Genomic DNA, 24,306 nt, shown 5'->3' on the forward strand with positions numbered 1-24,306 from the left:
GGTCGGCTATTTCCGGGCCACTCCCTTCCCAAAAAGGGTCCATGGCACAGAGACTTGCGCCTTTGACCACTTCTCTTCCTCTTTGGGGCGATGTCGTTTTTGTTGAATCGCTCTCCACCACTGTCGGTACGACCATCTGGTACGACCATTTCTCTATCGATCTTTTTCAAGGCTTCGTCTAGGTATAGGGTGAACAATATAGGAGAGAGACCGTCACCTTGGGGGACTCCTCTGTTGGTTTTAAACTCTCTGGCAATGTTTTTCCCCTGTTTGACTTGGAGTGATGTGTTGCTGAGGAGAATTTTGATTAACGTGACATTGTGTTCGCTGATCCCTCGGGCCTTCAGGATATTTAAGAGCCTGCTTCTATCTATTGTGTCAAATGCTTTTGACATGTCGATTCCCATACACACTTTCTCAAATCCCTTGGACTTTGCTCCAGCTATCAGGTATTTGTGTATGAGGACTATATCTCCGGTTGACCTTCCTCGGCGATATGCGAACTGATACGGTGACATTGTTTCATCGACTTTATCTGAGATGCGATGCAGGATTATTAGTGATAGGAGTTTTCGATATGTTAAGAGCAGGTTGACCGGTCTATAGCTGCTCGGATCTTTAGGATCCTTACCAGGCTTCCCAATCGGGACGAGGTAGCCGTTGGTGAGCTTTGAGTCCTTGGTCCTGATCATATCGTTGAGGTCCTTCCTAATAGTTTTTGGGTCCTGGATCTTTGTCCTCGCTCTTCACCATGTCAGGGCCGGGTGCTTTGTTGTTTTTCAGCTTTTTCACTGCTGTAGTCACTTCTTTATCACTTGGGAGCTTTATGAAGCCGGGTGGAGTCTTGTTGAAGTCGGCTGCATGGGGGTCGGTGAAGTGTTGCTGGAAGTGATGTGCTGTTTAATTAACCAAGATTGATCCTTCAAATCAATTTTTTTTACATGTTCTTGTTTTAACTGCGGCAATAATGCCTTGATGAGTGAAATAAACTCTTATTGAAACGTTTTGCTATCTCTATATCACTATTAAACCAACTGTTTGCCAATGAAATCAAATTGATGTCCTCTCTTTTTTGCTAATCACAATTCCTCTCCTTTTTCCTTTTTATTCCTTTCTTTTAGTCTTTCTTTTCATTTAAGTCCAATCAAAATTGCTTAATGGAAATCCATTACACTAGACTATAAGTTTATCACCTTTTTTTGCCAGTGTTTTTAATTTGCTCGCTTGACCGATTTTTTGTCTGACCATTTGACGGGATAAACAGGTAGCGCCCGCAGAGCATTAAGTTCTCTTAGAGCCTTAAACCTTGCTATCCTAAGAAGGCGATTGAACTAGACTGTTTTGACGAAACAATTTTATGACGTGAAGATGGATCATTATCTTAAAAGTTTGACCCCTTCCTCAGTCATTCCCCCGCCCCCAACACTCCCCGTCCACCCTCCTCCACTGCGCGATTTGAACCCCCTGTCACCCAGACCTCCTAGCTCTACCCCCATCGCTCTAGTCCCCCTCCCCAATGCTAGTATACTTGACTTCAAGCAGGCTCACGTGATATACGGGCACGAAATATGATTGCAGAAAAGACATAAGGTCTTATGCAAATTTTCTCTCTAAAATATTGGTTGCACGTCTTGGTTTCACAAATGGACGCAAGTCTTTTTGCGACATTTGGCGAATACTTCGTTGGGACGAGCGGGTCGGTTGTTCTCTTCCAGATCAGAAATAACTACTGATGACATAACTTTTACTCTGTAACCACCGCACATTTCTTTTTCTGGGAGTGAGGGCACAATGAAGAATACATCCCCGTCTCGAGCATAGGAAATCCTCATGGTAACCCATGGTCTGTTCGATTTTTCCGTTGCTTCGCTTTCTAGGAGCACGTTCTGCTTTTTAAGAAATCGCGGAGGAAGGCGTTTCGATACAAGTTGATCTCTAGTATTCATTGCCTGGTAAATTTTGGCAGTTATGGTGCCGTATCGCGGGCGAAGCAATTCAACTTGAACTAGAATTTGGTTTTTTATTTCGTCGCCATCCTCTTCGGGGAAATCTTCGTGAACTAGCAGTCTGATTTGTGGGTTAGTTGAGTAGGTGGACTCGAATTGTGGCCCTCCCGCGTTTTTCCCACACATCCAGTACCCAATGATGCTTTTAGTGTACATTTTGGGTGTTGGGAACCAGCAAAATAAGAGATCGTCAACTTGTTTGACGAGAGAGGCGCAATCCAAAAGTGTGGGTTTGATGTCTCCTGTGTCACCATTCATTGCAACGTCGTCTAAGATTTCAGGAAGATTGCCATATCGTAATGGAAATAGGTCGACGTCTTCAGCAAATTTTGGAGACTTTTCAAACATAATCCAGTGATCTTCCGATCTAGCAAAACCAAAGCAATCGTACTCTTTCATGAGAGTTTTGATGTTGTACTTCGCCCATTCCCTGTCCACAGATTTAAATTTGATTCTTCGTCTTTCGACCAAACAGCCAGTCATCTCTGTAATCAACTCGAAAATTGATTTTTGGAATATTGGCGCGTGTGAACCCAAAAACTTGATATATGCTTTCTCAAGATAGCTGATCCAGAACTCATTGGAGTTGAGTCCGTACGAGCAGATTGCTGCGAAGCTACCTTGAAGTGAAGTGTAAGGAAGCAAGTCGTCGATGTTGAAGCTTGCTTCGATTCCATTCCGGTAGAATCTTGCATCGATGCGCCCATTGAAATAGTCACCGTTTTCTGACGCTCTATAAGCCGGCCAAATTGGTAATTTGTTGACCTTTTTCAAAGCTGCAGCGACGCATAAAAATAGGTAGCTGTCTGGTGATAAACTTTCATTAGAGTAGTATGTTAGGTTGCCTTCGTGAGCAAAAACAGGGCATTGTGAAACGTCTGTGGGTCGCAGCCAAAAGACGTCTTGACCTTCTCGTTCAAGAATATTCTTGCACAGGAATTCTGTGTCCTCATAATGGTGCGTAGTCGATTGTTTTAACATTGTCTTCTACTGTGATAAAATTTTCGATGGAGAAAGCATGGAAGTCACCTAACATCCAGTTTTTGATCTATATGACTTATCTATCAAAACAGAATGTTATAGCGAAATCAGTTCTTTAGTGTTTTTAATCAACACCTGTTGCGATAACAGCAGATAAATAAACTGCCAGTGTAATAAATTTTAATGACCGATCGACCCTGGAAAAACACTTCAGCATTAGACTACGAGTTTATCACACTCTTTTATCGCCACTGTTACTAAGTTAACAGTGGCGATAAAAGAGTGGTGATAAACTCGTAGTCTAATGATGGAAACAGTTTGATAAACTTGTAGTCTGAAAAAACTTGTGTGGTGTGTGTTGTGGGTGGTGTGTGTGCGGTGTGTGTGTGAGGTGTTTGTGTGTGGTGTGTGTGTGTGTGAAGTGTGTGTGTGTGTGGTGTGCTTATGTGTAAGTGTGTGTGTGTGTGTGTGTGTGGGGGGGTGTATGTGTGTGTGTGCGTGCGTGCGTGTGTGTTTGTCGGTGTGTGCGCTTGTGTGTTTCTGTTTGTGTGTGTGTGTGTAAGTGCGTGTGTGTGTGGTGTGGTGTGTTTGGTGTGTGTTTCTGTGTTGTGTGTGTGTGAAGTGTACGTGTGTGCGTACGTATGTGTGTGGGTGGGTGGGTGTATGTATGTATGTGTGTTTGTGTGTATGCAAGCGTGTGTGTGTGTGTGTGAACGCGTGTATGCGTCATTGTGTGTTTGTGAGTGTGCGTGGGTGCCTGTGTACTTGTGTGCGGGTGCGTGCGTGTGTGTGTATGTGTGTGTGTGTGTGTGTGTGTGGGGGGGGGCGCAGGAGGACAAAACGAAGAACCGATCCCAAGAAATATCACTTACCTTTGAAAATGTAATTGTCCACAAAAAGTAAAAATGGAAAACCATTAAGACTGTGTCCAATTTTGAAATGATCGCAGCAGGTGTTGATTAAAAAATTACCACACGGTTATTATCGCCCTCGAAGTTATCATAACACGTCGGCTTCGCCTCGGAGTTTGATAACATCGCGGTGGCGATAACAACCGTGTGGTAATATTCATTAAATAATGGTTAAGTGACTCTGCTTGAAGTCACTGAGAACTTCTGGCGGTTATCGAGCACCGCGAAGCGGTTCGAGATATTAAGTCAGAATTTCGAAGTGACTTCTGCAGAGTCACTTAACCATGCTTAAAACACGAAACGTGCACGTTTTTAAATGACGAAAGTCAATGTAAGTCAACTTCTGGCTAAGTAGCAACTTCTGGCTTGTTCACTTCTGGCACTGCAGACTTTCGGCATTTTAAAATGTGCACGTGAGTGTTTTAAAGTGTATGTTAAGTCAATCACTGATAAAATGAAGTCACGGATAAAGCCTGGCTTTAATCGACAATAGCGCAGCTTTTCAAATAGCAATCAGATTTTCAAAGTCACTTGAGCAGAGTCACGTGATCTTGCTTGATTCACAAACTTGCAAGTTGGAAAACTGGAACTGTATTTAGGTATTATAAGTAAAGGTATTATAGAATCTGGCACTGCAGATACTTGTCATTTTGAAAATTACACGCGTATGTTTCAACCTGTCATCTATAAATCGTCTTTCAGAACTGTAGCAATGAATTCCTCTGCCTCGATGGAGAAAAGCCTCTATGTCAACAGAATAGCACGCAACCTGCAGAAGGATGGTCTCCACAGTAAAATAGGCCTGGACAAGATGGAGTTCTACCACATAGACAAGTTGGAACTCAAACAGATCCTATCTATGATTCTCAAAGTGTTCCAGTCCATGGAAATTGAGGTAACCACCTCTTAATTAAAATAAAAGCTATTTAATATTGAGTTCTTAATAAATTTTTACTTTATTAACGTTCTCACATTACGCCGCAAAACATACATTTGGCCTTTTCCTGACGATTTGACCAAGTCGTGGAGAAATGTGATATTACCTCGTCATATTTGTCCACGACGTGTTTCAATGTTATCCACGGCTAGAATTCTCGATTTTATTAATAACGATCTAAGACATAGTTCAGAAACAAAATTTTGTGAATTGCAATATTATTAGGCTTTCTTGATTTCTGCTTAATTGGCACTTCGTTAGAATTTTTATTCTACAAGAGCTCAAAAACACAAATCGTGGAAAAATGTGACGGATAGTTCCAAACTTTCTCAATTTTGAACTAAATGCGCCTTACTGCCGCTGTTTTCACGCTCGCTTCTAACTCTAATGTTATAACATGGGTCGTGACAACCCCCGACAAAATCAAAACCGTTCGAGGATCATTTTTCGGTTCTACTTCATTTCACCCCTATTAATTTAACCCCGATTTATTCACCCCTCTATCATTTCACCCCTCTAACATTTCATCCCGTCAATTAGCAGTCGACATTAAAGGCATGTTTTCTCATAATTAAGTGGAGAAATTAATCCCACGTTCGGTTGTGATAGTTTCATATCAAGTCCCACGGGCCGCTGAGGCATGGCCAAATGATTATATTGCTAATTTAATAATCCTTATTTTATAGAAAGATTAAAATCGGGGTGAAATGATAGTGGGGTTAAAAGATAGAGGGGTTAAATGATACAGGGGTGAATAAATCGGGATTAAATGATAGGGGTTAAGTGAATAGGGGTGAAAAAGAGGGACAACCATTTTTCGTATGATTTAACTTGAAAATATAATGTACGCAGAAACAGTCTTCAAACAAGTCCTGCTTATTGACTTAATGTGTGACTTTGATTTATATAGCCAATTAAGAGGAGAAGAAGGGTTAGTTTCCGATCAAAGCTTTTCAATATTTGATGCCTTCAATAGTCTGAAAATATTAAACTACTGATTTCGCAATAATGGAATAGAGTTCATATTGAATGCCTGACTCTGATCAGGTCATTGGGGTAACCGCAATTGAAATGAGCTTAATTTTTATTGCTAATAGTTTATCGAACATTTTTAATTGCTCTGTATTCCTCGAAACTTGTTTCTTTCCTTTTATGCTGCTTCATTTTTCTGTGTTTATTTGAAGCTTCATTTGAACGGCCATGAGCCCTATGATGTCGACTTAATTACACATTTAATGACAATAAATCTTTTATTACACATGTGCTGATGAATATTACCACACAAATATTATTGTCATCGAGAAGTTATCAAACTCCTGGGCGAAGCCGAGTAGTTTAATAACTTCGAGAGGGCGATAACTACCGTGTCGCCATGTTTTTCATCGACTCTCATTGGGATTACAACAGTTGCATAACTTTAATCAACAACTGATGCGATAATGGCAGTTAATTAAACTGCCGGTGTAATAAATTTTAATGCCCGATCGACACTTGAAAAACACTTCGGCATTAGACTACGAGTTTATCACACTCTTTTATCACCACTGTTACTAAGTAAACAGTTGCGATAAAAGAGTGGTGATAAGCTCGTAGACTAATGATGGAAAAAGTTTGATAAACTTGTTGTCTAAAAAAACATGATTGCAACAGGTGTTGATTAAAAATATTATCACACGGTTGTTATCGCCCTCGAAGTTATCATTACACCTCGGCTTCGCCTCGGAGTTTGATAACTTCTCGGTGGCGATAACAACCGTGTGGTAATATTCATTATCGCACTGTTGCCGTGTGTGCCATGAATATTAGACGAAAGTAAAATTAGCCCAATGGTTATTAGCCAACAAGGTGACATTAACCGCTCATAATAGAGAACGCACAGATGTTATTGCGAGAATAACAAGTTCTGTGGTGATATTAAAGTTGGGTTGTTGTATATTCATATCCAGTCGCATTGGCCGCTGAGGCATAGCCAAATGCAATGATTTCAAGTGTAAGCGAATTATATAATGCACTTATATTTGCTGACAGCAATTACCTCAGCAATTAATTCTTCTATTTTTTTTTACTTTTTTGGCTAACTTGCACGTCGGCTAATATTCCGAACATGGTTGCCGTGATTAGGCTACAAGTTTATCATACTCTTTTTATCGCCACTGTTTGGTGCTAAGACATAGATCCAGGGACAATAGATCGAAAATGAGAACTGGAACAATAGATCGAACATCAAATTATTCAAGCTGCATAACATTTGCAATGTAAACGTTTTAAAAGTCATTTTGGATATGTTGAGGAATGACTTGGTTATGAAACTCATGGTTGTTAATTCGAAATCAGTTTTTTCTTGCGAATTAATTGTATTGAATCGCCTAGTAGATGTTCATCCTGCCCTGCGGTCCACCGCATGTCCCGAAGAGAATCCATTCTTATTATCGTATATGATTGATTGCACCAAGGAAATATAGCAGCGTCATTTTCCGTGGGCACAATGAAGGACTTGAATGGGCTGGTAGCGTTCCGTTAAATGAGGATTATTTTCTCGTTTTTTCCAAATCTTTTGTCAAATGAAACAATTTTTGGACTGATCGAATATGATTGCATGGGGAATGGATAGGACTTCAAATGGTGAAATCTTCGACATCTGTTGATGTACCCGAGAAAAACTCTGAAAACATCTCTGTTGACTTCCGCGGCAAATAAGAATTTCGCTGCTAAGTCGTATTTTCTTTGATTTGTTAGAAAAATTTTTCGATCCTCGTCATGTGTCTCTGTCTGATCACGATCTGGAAGTTGGCTTGATCTTGATGCCAATAACTCGTCTGTGGGTGTGCTGTCTTGTTCTATGTCTTACTCATAAAAACTCATGAAAAAATCTCTATGGTTACGTCCGCGGCAAAGAAGAATTTTACTGCTGAGTCCTAATTTCTTTGATTCGTTATCATAAAAATTGTTCGATCATTGTCATGTGCCTTTGTCTGATCACCTTTTGGCTTTAAAATAGGATTTTCATCCGAAGGTGTGATGCCTTATCATGGGTGTGTGTCTCCAAAAGTGTGTTTAAACATTATTTTTGACATTTTTTTGGAGAGATTTTTGTTTGGTTGCTTTGTAGGAGCTGTCTTTTTTCCACACAAAAAGTCAATTATCCAAATGGGTTTGCTTCAATTCAGTGGATGTTGGCATAACCCATGATGTCTTAGACGGAAGTGAAAAACCGGGGCGATCAGAAAGAGGAAGAGCGTACGTGCCGCAATCCACTTTACCATTGTTTGTTTCTCGTCTTGGTGATGTCTCCGTATTTTTTTTGCAATCGGAAGAATCTATTTGGTGTTTTGTTTCAACAGCAAGAAATCTTTTTTTTACTGGGTGTTCGTTGATGTCCGTATAATTTGATCGTCTAATGATCTCTTTTGAGTTGAAACTTATACCATCTGAAACTTTATTCAGGCGAAAACTCAAAACTTATCTGTTTTAATTTTCCTGTACTGTTGAGGTTTTAAATGGTGCTTAAACCAATAATAATAATATGAGGGTCTGCAGATAACTATGCCAGATGTCTTAAAACATGGTTCCTTAGCTTCTGAGTGGCTGAGGTTCACATTTTCTTCAAGCTTCCGGGTTGTTGAACTGCAAATTCTGTTACAAGCTGTTGATAATGGATAAGGGATGATAGGGTGTCAAACGTTCTTGTTTCCCGTTGATCTTTAATGTTGGTTGCTGGCCAGGATTTGACTCGTTTAGAACACAATTATCTGGAACATCTCAATGGAGGAGAATCGTCTGGTTTTTAAAATCGAGTGGTCCATTCTTATACCAAAATGGTGACCCGAGAAAAACTCTGAGAAAAACTCTGAAAAATTTCTGTTAACTTCCGCGGCAAAGAAGAATTTCGCTGCCTAGTCGTATTTTCTTTGATTTGTTAAAAGAAAAATTGTTCGATCTTTTTGTTCATGAGCGATGCCATGTTGATGCCAATAACTCGTCTGTGGATGTGCTGTCTTGTTCTACGTCTTTTTCTATCCAAAAAACCAGGTTTAGTTCGAGTGAAGTCAAACTCATGAAAAAATCTTTATTTTTACGTCTCTATGGTTAATATCTATGGTTAGAAGAATTTTGCTCCTGGGTGCTATTTTTTTATTCGTTATTCGAAAAATTGTTCGATCTCTGTCATCTGCCTCTGTCTGATATTCCTTTTGGTTTTAAAAAAGGATTTTCATCAGAAGGTGTTATGCCTTATCATGGACGTGTGTCTCCAAAAGTGTGTTTAAGCATTATTTTGACATTTTTTGTTTGGAGAGATTTTTAATTGCTCTTGAATGAAGTTCAGAGCAATTATTGTAAACGTGTGTGTCTTTTTTTATACAAATTTTTCGCTTGACAATTTTGCGCTTTTCTTCTAGAATATTCTCTGACTTCTCAATTGACTTTTTCACGCTTTTGTTCTTCATTTTTGAGTAATTTCTTTTGCTCTTACTCCGAAGTAAAGCTTCTTGCTAATATAAATTGGTTGCAGTAAATCAAGATTAAGGTTCTGATGGCGCAGTTGGAAGTGCTTGGTGTCAGTGGTTCGAATCCCGGCGGGGGAAAGGTTTTTGCACCCATGAAGAAAAATTGAGCTAGGCTACAGCCCCTGAATTAAGTTGCCTCGCCTGTCGTTCAAGAGCGATTCTTCCGACATTTGTCGGTTTATGTTTTGTTTGGTTGCTTTGCAGGGAGCTGCCTTTTTTCCGCACAAAATGTCATTTATCCAAATGGGATTGCTCCAATTCAGTGGATGTTGGCATAACCCAGGATGTCTTAGACGTAAGAGGAAAAACCTGTGAGCAATCAAAAGTGGGAAGAGCGTACGTACCGCAATCCGCTGTTTGTTACCATTGTTTGTTTCTCGTCTTGGTGATGTCTCCCTACTTTTTTTCGCAATAGGAAGAATCTATTTGGTGTTTGGTTTCAACAGCAAGACGTCGTTTTTTGTTACCGGATGTTCATCGAAGTCCATATAATTTGATCGTCTAACGAGGTTCTGCAGATAACTCTTTGCCAAATGTCTTGAAACATGGTTCATTAGCTTCTGAGTGGTTGAGGTTCACATTTTCTTCGAGCGTCCGAGTTGTTGAACTGCTAATTCTGTTATAAGCTGATGAGAATGGATAAGGGAGTGATTGCGTGTCAAACGTTCTTGTTTCCCGTTGATCTGTAATGTTCGTTGCTGGCCATGATTTGACTCGATTTCGACCATAATTATTTGAAATGTCTCAATTGAGGAGAATCGTCTCTGGTTTTTAGAACTGAGTGGTGCATTCTTATACCAAAATGATGACCTTAATCAAGGATTAAATTTAACTTCCATGTTAAATTGGCGGATTCTCAAGCTTTTTTTTATTTTTATCTGTCTAGTGGGTTTAATTTTTTGTGAATTAAGTAAGAGTTTGGTGATTTTCCCCGTTTAAAAGGCCTGGCGCTGCTTGATGAGTGCAATATAGTATAAAAGCGTTCAGAAATTTTTCTCTTTATAAATCCGGGCACATCTTGTCCATGTCAATTGTAGCTTTAATAGTAAATAGGTACTTTTGATGAAGTTTTCTGTGAAAATCAGAATAATTCAAAAGTTCTGATTTGTAGTTTTTACTCTTCAACTTGAATGGTTTGTGAACTTAAACTTGCTTCAAATTTGAACCTGAACACAAACGTTTTTCATCTTCAACTTTGAACACAAAATTGGGATTAATTTGTGTTGAGATCGTATATCAAAAGGAAGTCTGTTTTGGATATAACTAACAGGACCTCAAGGGGAATCACGCTATAATTGACTTCTTAGATCTCGGGGTGACTTCTAATATCTGTTGGTGACCTTGCAATAAAAACGTTAGGCCTTCTGGCTTGGGTGACATCTAAAACCCTCGATGAAATTTTTCTACCCGGTAAAGTCTGCGACAAGGGAGAATTCCCGGGCTAAGTACCATAATCTTGGATTTGGAAACCAAAAAGTTGTTCGATCCTCGCCATGTGCCTGCACACTATTGGTTCTTAAAATTTCTTTTTGACAAAGTTTTATGGCTGCTATCACAAAGGTGTATGTCTCCAAAGCTTATGTTTGAAACTTTATTGTAGACATTAAATTTTATTGTTGGCTTGCTTTTTATTACAAGAGCAGGTCTGATCTTGATTTCTCTAGACAAGAGTGTCATTTTCTTGAGGTTGCAAATAATCTGCTACAAATAGTTTCGTGGTCTGCGTGGGTTCATGTTCCAGAGCTGATTGGCTGTCTGTGGTTTCTTTAAAATAGTTTTCGAAACTGAAGATGTCTAAATTCTCGATAACAATCAGGAAGAAATATCTGCCAGTTCAAAATAGACATTGTTTGTCTATAAATTATTTGCTGTCTTGTGGATAAGAGAATAGCCATCTCCATTCTTGAGCAAACATCATTCAGTTAGAAACTTTCTAGTTTTTACTGTCATTTTGTGACAGGGGGTTCTTTCAAAGTCTCAGATAATCTCCGCTAGAGATGTTGTTCGAATTCACGTATTCTGTGTCAGGGGAAAACACAGTTGAAAAACATCAGTTTGCAGATCTACCTTGTTTGAACTCACTTTCATAGGGGCTGTGCTAGCAGTGTTTGTTCATAAGCGCAAAAGTTCGCATTCCTTATGAGGTGCCGCAAAGTTTTGTTCAGTGTAGCTTGACAAAGACTGAGTTCAAACCAAATTATGTAAGCGCCAGCCAATATATCATGGTATGGGTACAGTCGACTAATAAAGGGTTTTAAAAACAGTTCTTCAAAATTGCCTACTCTTGTCCATCACAATTTCTTTCTGCTTATTTGAATCTGCTGAACTCTTCAACTGGAATTAATACTACCATTTTCAAGAATTTTATTGGAGACCCCCGTTATTTGTTTAGGACGAGAAGTTGAACGTGCATGATGAGTTCTCAATGGAAGAGTCTGTGGGATTCGTGGTTGAGAAGACGACCCAAGTGGCAGGCAAGGATGCTAGCTTCCAACCAGCGTATGTGTTCATTGTTCCGACTCGTGTGAAGTTCTCGATCCATTGAGCTTAATTCTTTAGAGTCGTTTGAAATACTTTACTGGTAGCTACCGAATTGCATCAAGACATTTTGGCCAATGCCGTGTTGAGAAATTTATTGTGACTTGTGAAAAGAAATTGAATGTTTCGCTTCGTCGTAGAGAATAACTGCTGAGAATCTGATGAAAAACTGTAAAAAAAAATTGTAAGGGAAAGATTGATTCGACTTAGAGCGACTAAATTTGATTTTAAAAGTTTGTTTTTTTTTTACTAATAATAGCTCTCTTACTGCTACTAATCAATACTATTAGCTTCGATCATTGTTACAGCTTGACGACCATCCAAGATTGTCTGACGCGGGAGGAGAATCGAGAGATCCTGCTGGTGTTGTTGGACTACCTTCTTGAGAGGTATGACTACTTGGCAGAGAGAGCTCTCCTCTCCAAGTTCCTCGCTTACCCGCCTCCAGAGCCACAGTACCTTGCTGATGAGGATGTAGCTAACTCGTGGGAAAATGTTAGTTTGTAAAATGCCATCTCTTCTAATTCCTCCCTTTTAATACAATAAATGAGAGAACTATTAGTTCTATTGAGGCATAGATACTCTAAATTATCTATTCACCAAACGCTCGAGAAACATATGACGCTTTCGCGGAAAGGGTAAAAGTCTCATGTGAAGAAATGGTGGGATGCATCAACTGAATGACTTTTACTTGGGCAGTCGTAAATTAAAATTTTGAAGCCACCATATAATTTAGCCTAATTGTTGTGATAAACTTATAAACGTGTAAATAGTTTCAGAGATGTCAAATGAAAGCAAAGACACTGAGCTACCGAACTTGCGGTTTCTTGGCCAAACACCTATCGGTTCAAAGCATGATGCAAAGAGGGCTAAACCTGATTACAGTCCTAGTCCGGATAGCTTAGCTGATGTTTTCCTGTCAAAAATAGACAAGATATTTGAAAGCCGCATCAGTATTCTCGTCCCAACGTGCATTGGGCAAATGCGAAACGATCTTATCCCTATAATAAGAAATGAAATTCAAGCTGCCAATCTCGACGATATTCAGCAGGCCATCGAGGCAATCAAAGAAGACCTAAAGGCAGAAATCATGCAAAAAAAAATTCAAGACGATCTTTTTAACCAAGAAGAACGGCTTGTAGCAATGGTGCAAGCTGAGACTGTGCAGAATTATAATAGAAGGGATAATATCAGATTACTTGGTGTGAAAGAAAGTGCGAGACAAAACGACGAAGGGATTCTTGTGGGGAGAAAGATTTCGAAACGATAGAGAAGGTTATCGATGTTGCGTCATCTATGGGTGTCACTCTCGACGAGAGATATTTCCACTGCTCATAGACTTCCTGGTGGCAAAGCAGGAGAGCGTCCTATTATTGTGCGTTTTGCACGAAGAGTCATGAAGACAGAAATGTTGCGAAACAAGAAGAAATTGTCCTCGAACGTCAGGGTACTTGAAGACATATCATCAGCACGTGCCAAATTCTTTATGATGAAAAAGGATCAAAGAATTGAGTCGGTTTTGACACGAGAAGGCACAATTTTCTATGTTTGCAGAGAAAACAAGAGAGTACAAGATAATCGAGCTGTATGAGGCTGCAAGGAATCTGAGTTATGGCTTCCTTGTTCAGTAAATGGTTCAATCATTCTCGGAGTAATGTTTTCCCCTCTTCATCGTGTACTGAATTCACCTAAATTAATTGCTTGTAGTTCTTCGCTTTCTGTCCTAAGCCTGAATTTGTGCTCACTAAAAAACACCAAGAAGATCTAGAAGCACTTGTAAATAGTATTGAGTCTCCGCCAGACATCCTTTGTTTAACCGAAACGTGGCTGTCGGAAAATAAGAATCCGCATTCTTTTCTTGTAAATGGTTATAAAAGTTTATTATCGATGAATCGTGATCAAAAAGAAGGCGGTGTAATGATACAAATAAATGATAAATGCGCTTGCCAAACAACCTACGATAACATGCTAGAAGAGCCATTGGCTGTTAAAATTGAGAAAGGATATCCTTTTCGTTTAGTAGTAATTTACAATAAACCAAAGGCGAACAAAATGAAGTTTGTCGAATTTTTGGATGAAATGCAGAGCAATTTCAAATCGAAAACTTTTCCAACGGTTATTTGTGGGAATTTCAATATTGAAACCTTGAATTACTCTCACAAAATTATGTAAATACAATCAACTCCAATTGTTCCCGGCTTCTACCGAATGAACCAACTCGAGTCACCGATCGTTCGGAGTCGTGCATTGATCATTTTATTTATAAAATTTGCTCTGTGATTGCAATATTCTTGAGCATCAAAGTTTTTTCGACCACTATCCTGTGTTGTTCAAATGGAATATTCAAGGAAAAATTGAAACCAATTGTAAGCTTATAAGAGATACATCTTTTCTTCATCGCCGCAATAAGGTTGAGGAATACAATATCCTTTTGAATCACGAACTAACTAAAGCGCTCAAAACAACCTACTGCTGTGGAAGCAGGGCTTCCGACGAGCTTCATAAGGCTTCGTTTCGATTACTAAGCGATATGCGCCTTTAAAGCATATTCATCCTAGAAAAAGTTATCTACCAAAATGGTTTAATAGCAATCTCAAAAATCTACGTACTCAACGTAATTTGACGCACAAGAAATGGAAAACAGACAAATCAAATTTGACTTTGCTATACAAATATAAAGACATTCGGATACGACTCGAAAAGAGCATCAAGCAAGCAAAAAATGCGTATGAAGAAATTCGAAAATTGTATGAGAGACTCAAGACAAACATTCAATCCTATAAATCAGCTCAATGGAAGGACTCCTATAAATACTATGATTCCTAAATTAGATTCCTTTTTTTTAGTTCTGATTCTAATCAATCCGCTTTTGAGTTTGCGGAAAAATTTTCGAGTTTTTTTGAGTTTTAACGAGTTTTTTTTGTAAATGTTGGCAAAAACGTTAGCAAAGTAAACGTTAAGCAAAGTATTCCGGCTGAACCAATAATTTATCCTAGAGATATTGAAATGTCTTTTCGATTGAGTTCGGTATCCGAATATGAAATAAAAGGAATCATAGAATCTCTTCCGGAGAAAACATCATCGGGTGAAGATGAAATTAATAACATAATTGTGAAAGCTAAAGGATCTGTGACCACTCGCTATCTAGCTTCACTATTAAATCAATCCTTCAATGAAGGTTGCTTCCCAACAGAACTCAAAAAGGTAATTCCGCTATCCAAAGGTGGTTCCCGGTTGTATGAAAATAATTATAGACCAATATCTCTATTAATGGTTTGTAGCAAAATATATGAGAGAGCAATGTTCTCCAGAACCTATGAGATCATGGAGAATTTTAATCTAGTATATTCTAAGCAATTCGGATTCCGAAAAAAAACATTCAACAATTGATGCATTGGCAGAATTAACCGAAAAAATAAGGAGAAGTAAAGTAGAAACCGTAAACTTTTTTCTTGACCTCAAGAGGGCTTTTGACACATTAGATCACCAAATTTTACTCAAAATGCAAATATATGGTATTCGTCATAATGCCTTAAAGTGGTTTAAAAGCCATTTATTTGAAAGTTCACAAAATTTACAATAGCGGGTGTGTCATCAAATTGGCTAAATGTTAACAGTGGTGTTCCCCAGGGATTAATCCTTGGGCCACTCTTGTTTTTGATTTATCTTAATTATCTAGCAAAATCTTGCTCTCAAGTTGATGTTTATTTTTTTGCCGACGACACTAATATGTGGTTTGAACTGTTCAAGTGACGAAATTCATGCCGAACTTCTAAAGATAACGAAGTGGCTAAATGCAAATAAACTAAAGCTTAACATCTAAAACCTTTCAATTGAATACAAAATCAAGTGCTTCCAGTCATCCGTTCTAAATTGAATCTGATTATGTTGCTCCGAAAAAAGAATGTAAATATCTTGGTATAACAGTTGATTCAAAGTTTTACTTCCGTTCGCACATCAAATTGGTTGTTGCAAGACTGAGCAGGAAATGCTGTGTAATCTCTAAGCTAAGGCACTTTGTTCCACGTTACCAGTTGCTTGAATACTATAAAAGCTTTTTAAATTGAATTATGCAGTACGACATACTGGTCTGTGGATGCTGCACTCTTTCTTCACTAGTTGTAGTGCATCAGTTGCAGAAAAAAATACATGAAATGATCTTTCGGAAACGCCGCGATCATAGTAATGATTTGTTCGTTGATAAAATTTTAACGGCTTACATATTTTTGAGCTTCTGAAATTTGTTCTGAAATCTTTAAACGGGCTTCATACAGGAAAGTATTTGAATGATATGTTTCAATTGGAAACATCAGGTGTGTCCACTAAACGTGCATCTCTAAGGTTAATTAAAGTCCCAAACTCGAAAACCAAAATGGAGCGAAACTCAATTCGTCACCGTGCCTCTCTTCCGTTTAATCTGCTGAAAATACAAAGTCTTCTCCCTGAAGGGGAGACTAACGCAAGCATGAGACAGGTTTTCGATATTTACCATTAATTAAAAGACTCTTACATACTTGCGAACGATGAGCTTGTTCGTAAAATCTTTTGAAATGATTTCAGGTGAATCAAAGCTCATACTAAATCGCTTAATGTTTTGCTGAATTCTACGTCAAAGTTTTGGCGGTGCCGGGCTCATTTTTGCAATGAAAATTCAAATTTTACATGTCTTAACATAGTTTTTGACCATTATTCTTTCCGAAACTGACACTATAGAACAAGTAGCAATTTGAACTTTTTCCGTCAAATTGGCCAATTGAGTAAATACAGTTTTAAGTGCTCATGGCAGTAGGAGGATGCTAAAGTTGGATTCTATGCTTAAATGTGATCAGTTTTTTTTCTAAGATTTATTTGATGGCAAAAGTATGTTTTCACATTTTTGCTGTCTTGGGTTTTTGTGTAATAAGTTTATCAGTTTAAAAATGTAGAGCAAGCTGGAAAGCAGGTCTAACGACCTCGTTGCGTGTCTTTTCATGGCCTTATTTTCAGTCCTTGCCCTATAATTAATTATTGTGGATACTTTGGTTTAATGATTAATTCCGTTGTCTCAAATGATGTTTGATTGTTGCTTAAAATGCATTTATATAAGTTTTGCCGTTTTAAGTGGGCCAGGATAAATTTACTCTCTCTCTCTCTCTCTCTCTCTCTCTCTCTCTCTCTCTCTCGCTCTCTCTCTCTCCCTCTCTCTCTCTCTCACCAAAACTATTTTAAAGGCTTATTAGTAAACTATAAAAGGTCACGTGTTTGAACATCATTTTATCAAATGCTCATCAACAAATGTTTAATTGTTTTATTAATAGCCGCGAAGCGATAGCGACTATTATTGGGGACATCGTGCTCTGTTACATTTCAAAGAATTTGAATTATATTGGTGCGCTGTGTTTTTTTAAGATGTTTCCCACATTTTCTATAACTTTTATCTTTCAAAACGGGATAAACAGGTTTATTAGAGGCCCAAAGTGGGTTTTAATAGTCCTTCAAGCGCTTAGAGTGTTGCAGCTGCTGGGATGGCCTTAATTTAAGTTTAAGCGGTCAGTTCTAGGAATTTTTGAGCTCAAAATGGTGCCATTTTTTGTGATTTTTTGATGTTTTTGGATGATTGGTCGTGAAAAATTGATGAAGGAGTTTTATGAGGCAAAATGACTTCTTATGAACAGTTTTTGAGCTATATGTTTTGGTACTACAAACAAACAAAGTTATGGAACTTAAAATTTTTTGAACCTTTACTAGTTAAAGATCAATAGTGTGCATCTAAGTATTGCCTAACTGATATGCCCTAATTCTTGAGTATTAGTCTTGAATTTTTTGATTTCGAATATCAATTTTAAAAAAGCTCTTTTAGGATTTTTCCGTATGTGTCACAAAATTGACATTCCGAATCTAACCCCAAAAAGTAGTGGTATATTAAGGGACTGGTGGTCGATCTGTATCTTTTTTCTTTGGTTGTTTTGATTCATGGAAGGCCACAAGCGTCTATTGCGGCTATTTCCGGGCAGCCTGCCGACTATGTTTTGCAGTTCTGTTTTAATTACAGTTAATCTTGGCTACATGTAAACTGAGTATCGGCTGTTAATGACCGAAGCCTTGAGTTGTTAAGACAAAGGTCTTATTGACAACCCGATGGAATGTTTTTGGCATCAAAATTCGTTCCAGTTATTTCAGTCGTTCGAGAGTTATCTGTCCGACCTTAACTAAATAACATTTAATAGTTAAAGATTGAAACAACGGTCAGAAGACCAAATTTTTAATCATATGCAGGTAAAAATTCACTACTAGAGCAGAACAATAGTGGGTGTAACCGAATTGGTATAGGTGATATTAACCAAAATAAATTATCCCTAAATTATAATAACTTTATCCCTCAATAATACAATAAGATACTACTATAAGATTTAAAAAACTATAGGATGTGTAATACTACAATATTTAAAAATTTTCTGCAATACTATAAGATAATATAATACTATAAGATTTAAAAATTTCTGCAGTGTAATACGATAAGATTTAAAATTTTCTGCATTTTTTTTAAATTGCAGTTTTTGTTTCTATTTCACCCCAATATCATTTCATCCCATCAAATAGCCAATTGTTGTCATAATTAAGAGGATCGCTTAATCCCACGTTTGGTTGTGATAGTTTCGTATCAAGTCCCACGGGCCGCTGAGGCATAGCCAAGTAATCATTTTTTACTAATTTAGGAGTCCTTGTTATATAAAAGATTACAATCGGGGTGAAGTGATAGAGGGAATAAAAGATAGGTGTGATTAAATCGGGGTGAAATCATAGGGAGTTAAATAGATAGGAGTGAAAAAGTAAGACACCGTTATTTATTATTTGTTTTTCAGTATCGGACGTTGCAGCAGATCTTCAAGCAGTCGCATACAGACTACAAGAATGCTCTGAAGCAGAAGGGAGAGCGTGACTTGGAGGAAGTCAGACAGGTTAGCCATTTCTCTCATTGATAAACCGAAACCTGCCACTTCTGAGCTGCAAAGATGATGCATTTGCTCTGCAAACTTTTTTCGCTTTTCTCGGGGTTTGAGGCAATAAATTAATCGTGCGAGTTTAGTTCGTTTTGTTTTTAGTCAACGCGCTGTATGTCGTCAAATTGATAAATTCTGGAAGTGAAAACTATTCACCCAGTTTTGATACGATTTGCGGTATAGCCGATACTGAAAAATATAGCCGATACTGAAAAAGATTTCTCTCGCGGGCAGTAGACTCGTTCTGTACTTAATGTCGGAAATATTTCGAAAGTTTACAATTAATTCAAAGTTTAAAATTCAAATTAGTCTTGTTAAATGCAGGTTGCCGGTCTTGACAAATTATTGCACAGACTGACAACTTCAATTTTTTTGAAATGATGTTTCAACCAAGTGTCCTATTTGCGCAGGACTTCGAGAAGATGAAAGCTGAGATCGAGAACCTGCAGCAGAAGGTGTCTTCTAACAAGAGCAAGATGGCGGCCAGTGACCCAGAGAGCAGCAAATACTTCACACAGGTCATTGCCATACAACAGTTGAAAGAGGAGAGCGAGGCACTTCAGAGGGAATACGAGACAAGGAAACATCAGGTATTCTTCACCATTGCTGCATTGCCAATAGATCCTGATCATAACTCTATTATTTCATTGGTTTTGGAAAAGTAAATACGTCAGTAAATCTAAGTTTCGAGAATCTTCGTTGGTCAGACAAATCCTATCAGCTGGAATAGTAAAATTCGAAACTTCAGTTAGGTTCTGTAAATCATAGCTATAATGACCCAAATTAGATAAGCTGCTCATTTCTCTTGTTGGTTCAATTACACCTGTTGCGACTTGCTACGTCAGGTAAGTTATTTTAGCAAGGCCGGAGACGTTTTTCGGGGCTTTGGCGACAAATAGGAGCTCAGGGCGAGATTGGATAGTTAAAGTGTAAGAACTTTCAACGTACTTACATAAAATGGTTTACTTGTAAGTTTCAATCACATATAAAAAATAGATAGGAATTGGCGAATTAAATTCGATTTGTCAGCAAGAAACTGTCAGTTAGTCAGTCCATAGGTTCGTGTCGCGTAAAAGCCAGGATCAAAGGCTAGTGTTAGTTTTGTATTTAAAAAGCCTTTAGACGATGATTTAAGACAAGGGGAAAATTTAAAGATCGTAGATCTAGGGAATTTGTTGCTTTCGCCGTGTTAACAGGATTTTAGTTTTAAGATGTATTTTAGTTTGATGTGGCAGAAGTAAGACACGAGTATGAGACGAAACATCTAGAGCAGCTGCAGAGATCGGAGGCACCAGATCCACAAGACTTGATGATGAATATTCTGGCAGAGTACAGACATAAAAGCGAGATGAAGGCCGAGGTCAGTTTCAGTTCCCTTATTTTTTTAGACATCTAATGCATTTCACCGTAATTTATGTTGCATCTCAAAATAAAATTTAAAAATCAATTTTATCGCGCTATATAAGTGCCCGCACTCTCGCCCAAACCTTTATCTAAACCTGGAATGTACTTGAGGCTCAAAACTTGATGCTAGCCTTTTTAACTGCTCTCAAACAAATTTTGTAGCAATTATATTAGCTCTGCTGGTCGTTTTATGCAATTTTTCGTACTACAGATTTCTCATCTCATAATTTCCGTCCGACTATTTGACTTTTTTGTCCTCAAAAACGAGATAAACAGGTAAACCCCAGAGGAAGCAGCTGAGCAGTTATCTTAGCGCCGTATGCCTTACTGGCCTCTCAGAATGCGATTAACCAAAATCGTTGAGGATACAAATTCATGTGAAGGGTGGTTATTGTTAGGCCATTAAAATTTTTTCTAGCATTCCATTACCAAGGGCAAATTTTTATTTTCAGAATCGGACGAGAAAATAAGATAAAATCATTGCTATATCTAAATACCTTGAACACGCGGTGATCAGTAGTGGTGTAAGATATCATAATGAAATTTTGACGGCGAATGAAGCGTTGTCAAAATTTTTTGAACTGTCAAAAAAATGATTCAAAGCTCATTTTTTAAGAAAAATTCAAGAACGACCCAGGCCAAATTCAATTCGGCCAATTAACGTGGCGTGAATTTAAACTTAGTTCTTGATGTGTGCCTATCTATCTATCTATCTATCTATCTATCTATCTATCTATCTATCTATCTATCTATCTATCTATCTATCTATCTATCTATCTATTAATATATCTATCTATCTACTTATTCAATTGTTTGGTGCTCAGAATTAAAAAATGACTTTCTGTTTATTAATTGCTCTCGTAGAGAAGCAATTATTGTAAACGTGTGTGTCTTTTTTATGCAAAATTTCCGCTTGACCGGTTTGACTTTTGAGTGACTTTTACGCCCTTGACTTTTTTGCGTGATCTAGGATTCCCATCTCAATCACAGTCTCAAACAGCTGAACTCAATTGGCGGCAATTTTATACTCAAAGTTGAATGAAAAGTGCGCCGAAACTGTGTGAATGAAAAGTGCGCCGAAAAGTGCAATTTTTCACTTTAAAATCTTAATAGTGGTATATGTTAACCTCTAATGTGGTTATTTGAAGCCCACTATTGAACTTCGTAGTCCCATTTAGCCCCCCCCCCCCCCCCAGTGAAGCAGGCTGCAATTGATTAGAGCTCCCACTAGTCGTTCGAGAGCAGTTCTTCCGACGTTTAGTCGGCTGTTTTTTTTGTCTTTTGAAGTGGGATAAACTGGTAAATCCCGAGCTAAGAGCCTTAATAGTTTGCGATTCACCGAAAAAGCTGATGAGACATAAATTCATAGTGTGAATATCAATTCTTGGAGGCTTTGAACCCACATTCCACACCGATTTCGCTTTATATGCTTGAATTCTCTATTTGAAGGACATTTTTGTGGATTGGACCCCTCCCCCTCCCCACCAATGACACAACCCCCCTATTTGCTTTGCCTTTTTTAAGATTGATCAGACAGCATCTGATTCTCGCAATGCGTTGGCCAAATTTTTGGTCTTTTTCTAACTTTTAACATGAATAACGGTCAGAACGGCATTCGTTTTTCGGACAATTTTCAACCATAAAAAGATCAATTAAAAGTTTGTATTTGATTTTCGCATTTTGCTCTCAAGTGAGGTTTGTAGCAATTGTAATAGTCCTGCTGGTTTCTATGCAATTTTGTTTACCAGCAACTTTTTATCTGAATGGTTTCTGAATTTTTTGATACATTTGTTTGATGACTTTCAGCATTCAAAACGAGATAAAGTAAAACCCAGGAGACATTAGAGACATAGAGTAAATTATAGTAACCTCTCAAGTGCATTTTTGCTCAAAATGCTAGAAAGGCATAAATTTGATGTGAAAAATTCATGTTCTCAAGTTTTTGAGCCCAAATTAGTTCTTTTCCAAGTTTTGTCAAAATTTCAAATTTTTTTGAGAGTTTGGCCCTGGCCTGCGGTCGGTTGTTGTTGATATAGTCCCTGTGCAGTAGACGTGTTTTTCGGGAACTTTGTGACCTGCTTTTATTGCTAACGCCGAGATTAGCAACAAACATTGTAGTCAAATCTGCAATTTCTTCCATTTTTAAAAAAAATTGTCATTTTTAAATCTTTTTCTTTTTAAACCTCTTTAATAGAGGTTGTATGGAGCATCTAAATGGTTTGTTGAGTAAAATTTAGTCGTATTGACACTTTTTTCAATCCATTAACCTCAAGACGTTTTCTAATTTTTTATGTTATGTTTTGTAATTTTCACGTTTTTTTTATCTTCTTCAGTAAACATGTGGTTGTATTTATCTCCCATAAACCATCATGGTTTCTTCTAGCCTGCAAATTAGTGGTTTTTAAAAAAAAAACTGGCAACCTAAAAGCTACTACTAAAGGTTTTAGTTATTCTCACACGAAGTTTATAGCAATTATTTTAGTCCTGTGGTCTTTTATGCGTTTTGCAAAGATATTTCGTCCGATCCTCTTAACTTTTCGTCCTCGAAAATGGGAGAAACAGGTAAAGCCCGGAAAGCTTTTAGTGGCTGTGCACCGCTTTTATTGTCCTGCGCCTCACTAATCTCTAAGAATGCGATTCACCAAAACTGTTTTGAGGAGACTATTTCATAGTGTGTAGTGCTGTATTTAATTTTAAAATTTTGACCACCATTAACACCAAGAAATCTCAGAAAATATAATTTATTTTTGTCATTCATTTTTGACAATTTTGTTTGCTGCCTCTGCTGGTGTTTTTTTTTTGTTTCATGCAAGATTTTTTGGATGGCAATGTCTGTTCGCGATTTCCTGCTTTATTGAATATTGACTTTCAATGCCTGAACGTCAAACGTATCTACAATTTAAATTTTTTTTCAAAAAATGTTTTTCTTCAAATTTACTGAGTTCGTTTGTTTTGCTCGATACGTTCAATTGGTTTTCTGTTAAAGTCAGAAATTTTCATATTTCACTCAATTCTGTGGATTTTAATTCGGTACTGGTTGTGTTTTTTTTTACTTTTGTCCTCAAAAACGGGATAAACAGGTGACGCCCGAAGGTCATTAAGTTCTCTTAGAGCCATTCGGCTCTCTGGTCTCTAAGTGTGCTGTTCACCGAAACTGTCTGAGGCATTAATTCATGGCCATGAGGGTTGTGAAAATGTTATTAAGTGAAGAAGCCTGTTTTAATTGACAGGTGGAGAAGGAGGAGGCGGAGTTGGAGCAGAAGCTGAGTGTGTTGGAAACTTCCGAAAGACAGCCAGGCGAGTGGACTAGAGTCATCAACATGTGGAAAATTCCATCCAACATTCTACAAGAAGTAGGTCCTATCGAGGACACCAATGGACTTAACGCACTGGTCAGTCAGTTTTCTTATGAAAGTGCTTTTTACGCTTTCGAGCGCTGAATAAACATTCAATTGCTTTCAAGCATAGTTTAGCAAATATATTAGCCCTGTTAACTTTTTTGTGTTCAATTTTGTGCTGCCGATTTTTCCTCTGGGGGTTTGGTCACCTCCCACTTATGCCCCCGTCTTCCCCCCCCCCCCACTATCTCTCTTGCACTCACTCAATCAGTCAGACTAGACTGCCGAAGCTTACGGCTGCAACATGCGTCAGTCCTACGCCAATCGTTTGAGAGCAATTCTCACGACGGTAGTCGGTAGTTCATAAATTTTGGCTGTTGCGAGCTTTGTGGACCTTTTCATGTCGTACCGAAACAAAAAATGAATTTTCAGCTTGACGTATTTTACCAATTGATAGACTTTGTTCTATGTTAATTAATAGCCGCCTTCATCTTCTCAGCCGGCTATTATTGCGCTCGTATTTTTTTTTTTTTACTTCGTCAAACTTTTTTTCGCTTTACCATTTTGCCGCTTTTTCGACATTTTGCGTGAAATCTTTTTGACTTCTCTAGGCTAGTTTCTCTCTTCTCTCATTCTGCTAAAAGTGAATTTGAACATCAGTTGCTCAGCAAAGCAATTCAAAATGAACAGAGTCAGTATAAAAAAT

At 38.0% G+C, this 24,306-nt stretch overlaps 2 protein-coding genes across 3 annotated transcripts in view; one reads left to right on the forward strand and one right to left on the reverse strand.

Annotated features, from left to right (window-relative positions):
- Nucleotides 1-1,572: 1,572 nt before the first annotated feature.
- On the reverse strand, nt 1,573-4,362 carry LOC142339601 (calpain-8-like). Of its 2 annotated transcripts, none has more exons than XM_075389751.1 (2): nt 4,346-4,362; nt 1,573-3,067 (listed from the first exon to the last, which is right to left on the reverse strand). In XM_075389751.1, exon 2 carries the CDS (start codon nt 2,985-2,987, stop codon nt 1,638-1,640), a length of 1,350 nt encoding a protein of 449 aa, XP_075245866.1. In that variant the 5' UTR covers nt 2,988-3,067; nt 4,346-4,362; the 3' UTR covers nt 1,573-1,637. The 2 variants fall into 2 exon arrangements, with proteins under 2 accessions (XP_075245866.1, XP_075245867.1); XM_075389752.1 differs by lacking the exon at nt 4,346-4,362 and adding an exon at nt 4,079-4,135.
- Nucleotides 4,363-4,552: 190 nt separating this feature from the next.
- LOC142340212 (intraflagellar transport protein 81 homolog) overlaps nt 4,553-24,306 on the forward strand; it is a 31,523-nt gene continuing 11,769 nt past the window's right edge. The window contains exons 1-7 of the mRNA XM_075390729.1: nt 4,553-4,793; nt 11,733-11,839; nt 12,187-12,373; nt 18,721-18,816; nt 19,269-19,448; nt 20,081-20,218; nt 23,493-23,654. Of these exons, the coding sequence (XP_075246844.1) occupies nt 4,566-4,793; nt 11,733-11,839; nt 12,187-12,373; nt 18,721-18,816; nt 19,269-19,448; nt 20,081-20,218; nt 23,493-23,654 (1,098 nt within the window). The 5' untranslated portion in view covers nt 4,553-4,565. The remainder of the gene's footprint in view (nt 4,794-11,732; nt 11,840-12,186; nt 12,374-18,720; nt 18,817-19,268; nt 19,449-20,080; nt 20,219-23,492; nt 23,655-24,306) is intronic.

The sequence above is a fragment of the Convolutriloba macropyga genome, chromosome 5 (genome assembly GCF_964194025.1).
Source record: "Convolutriloba macropyga chromosome 5, txConMacr16.3, whole genome shotgun sequence".
Lineage (NCBI taxonomy): Eukaryota > Metazoa > Xenacoelomorpha > Acoela > Convolutidae > Convolutriloba > Convolutriloba macropyga.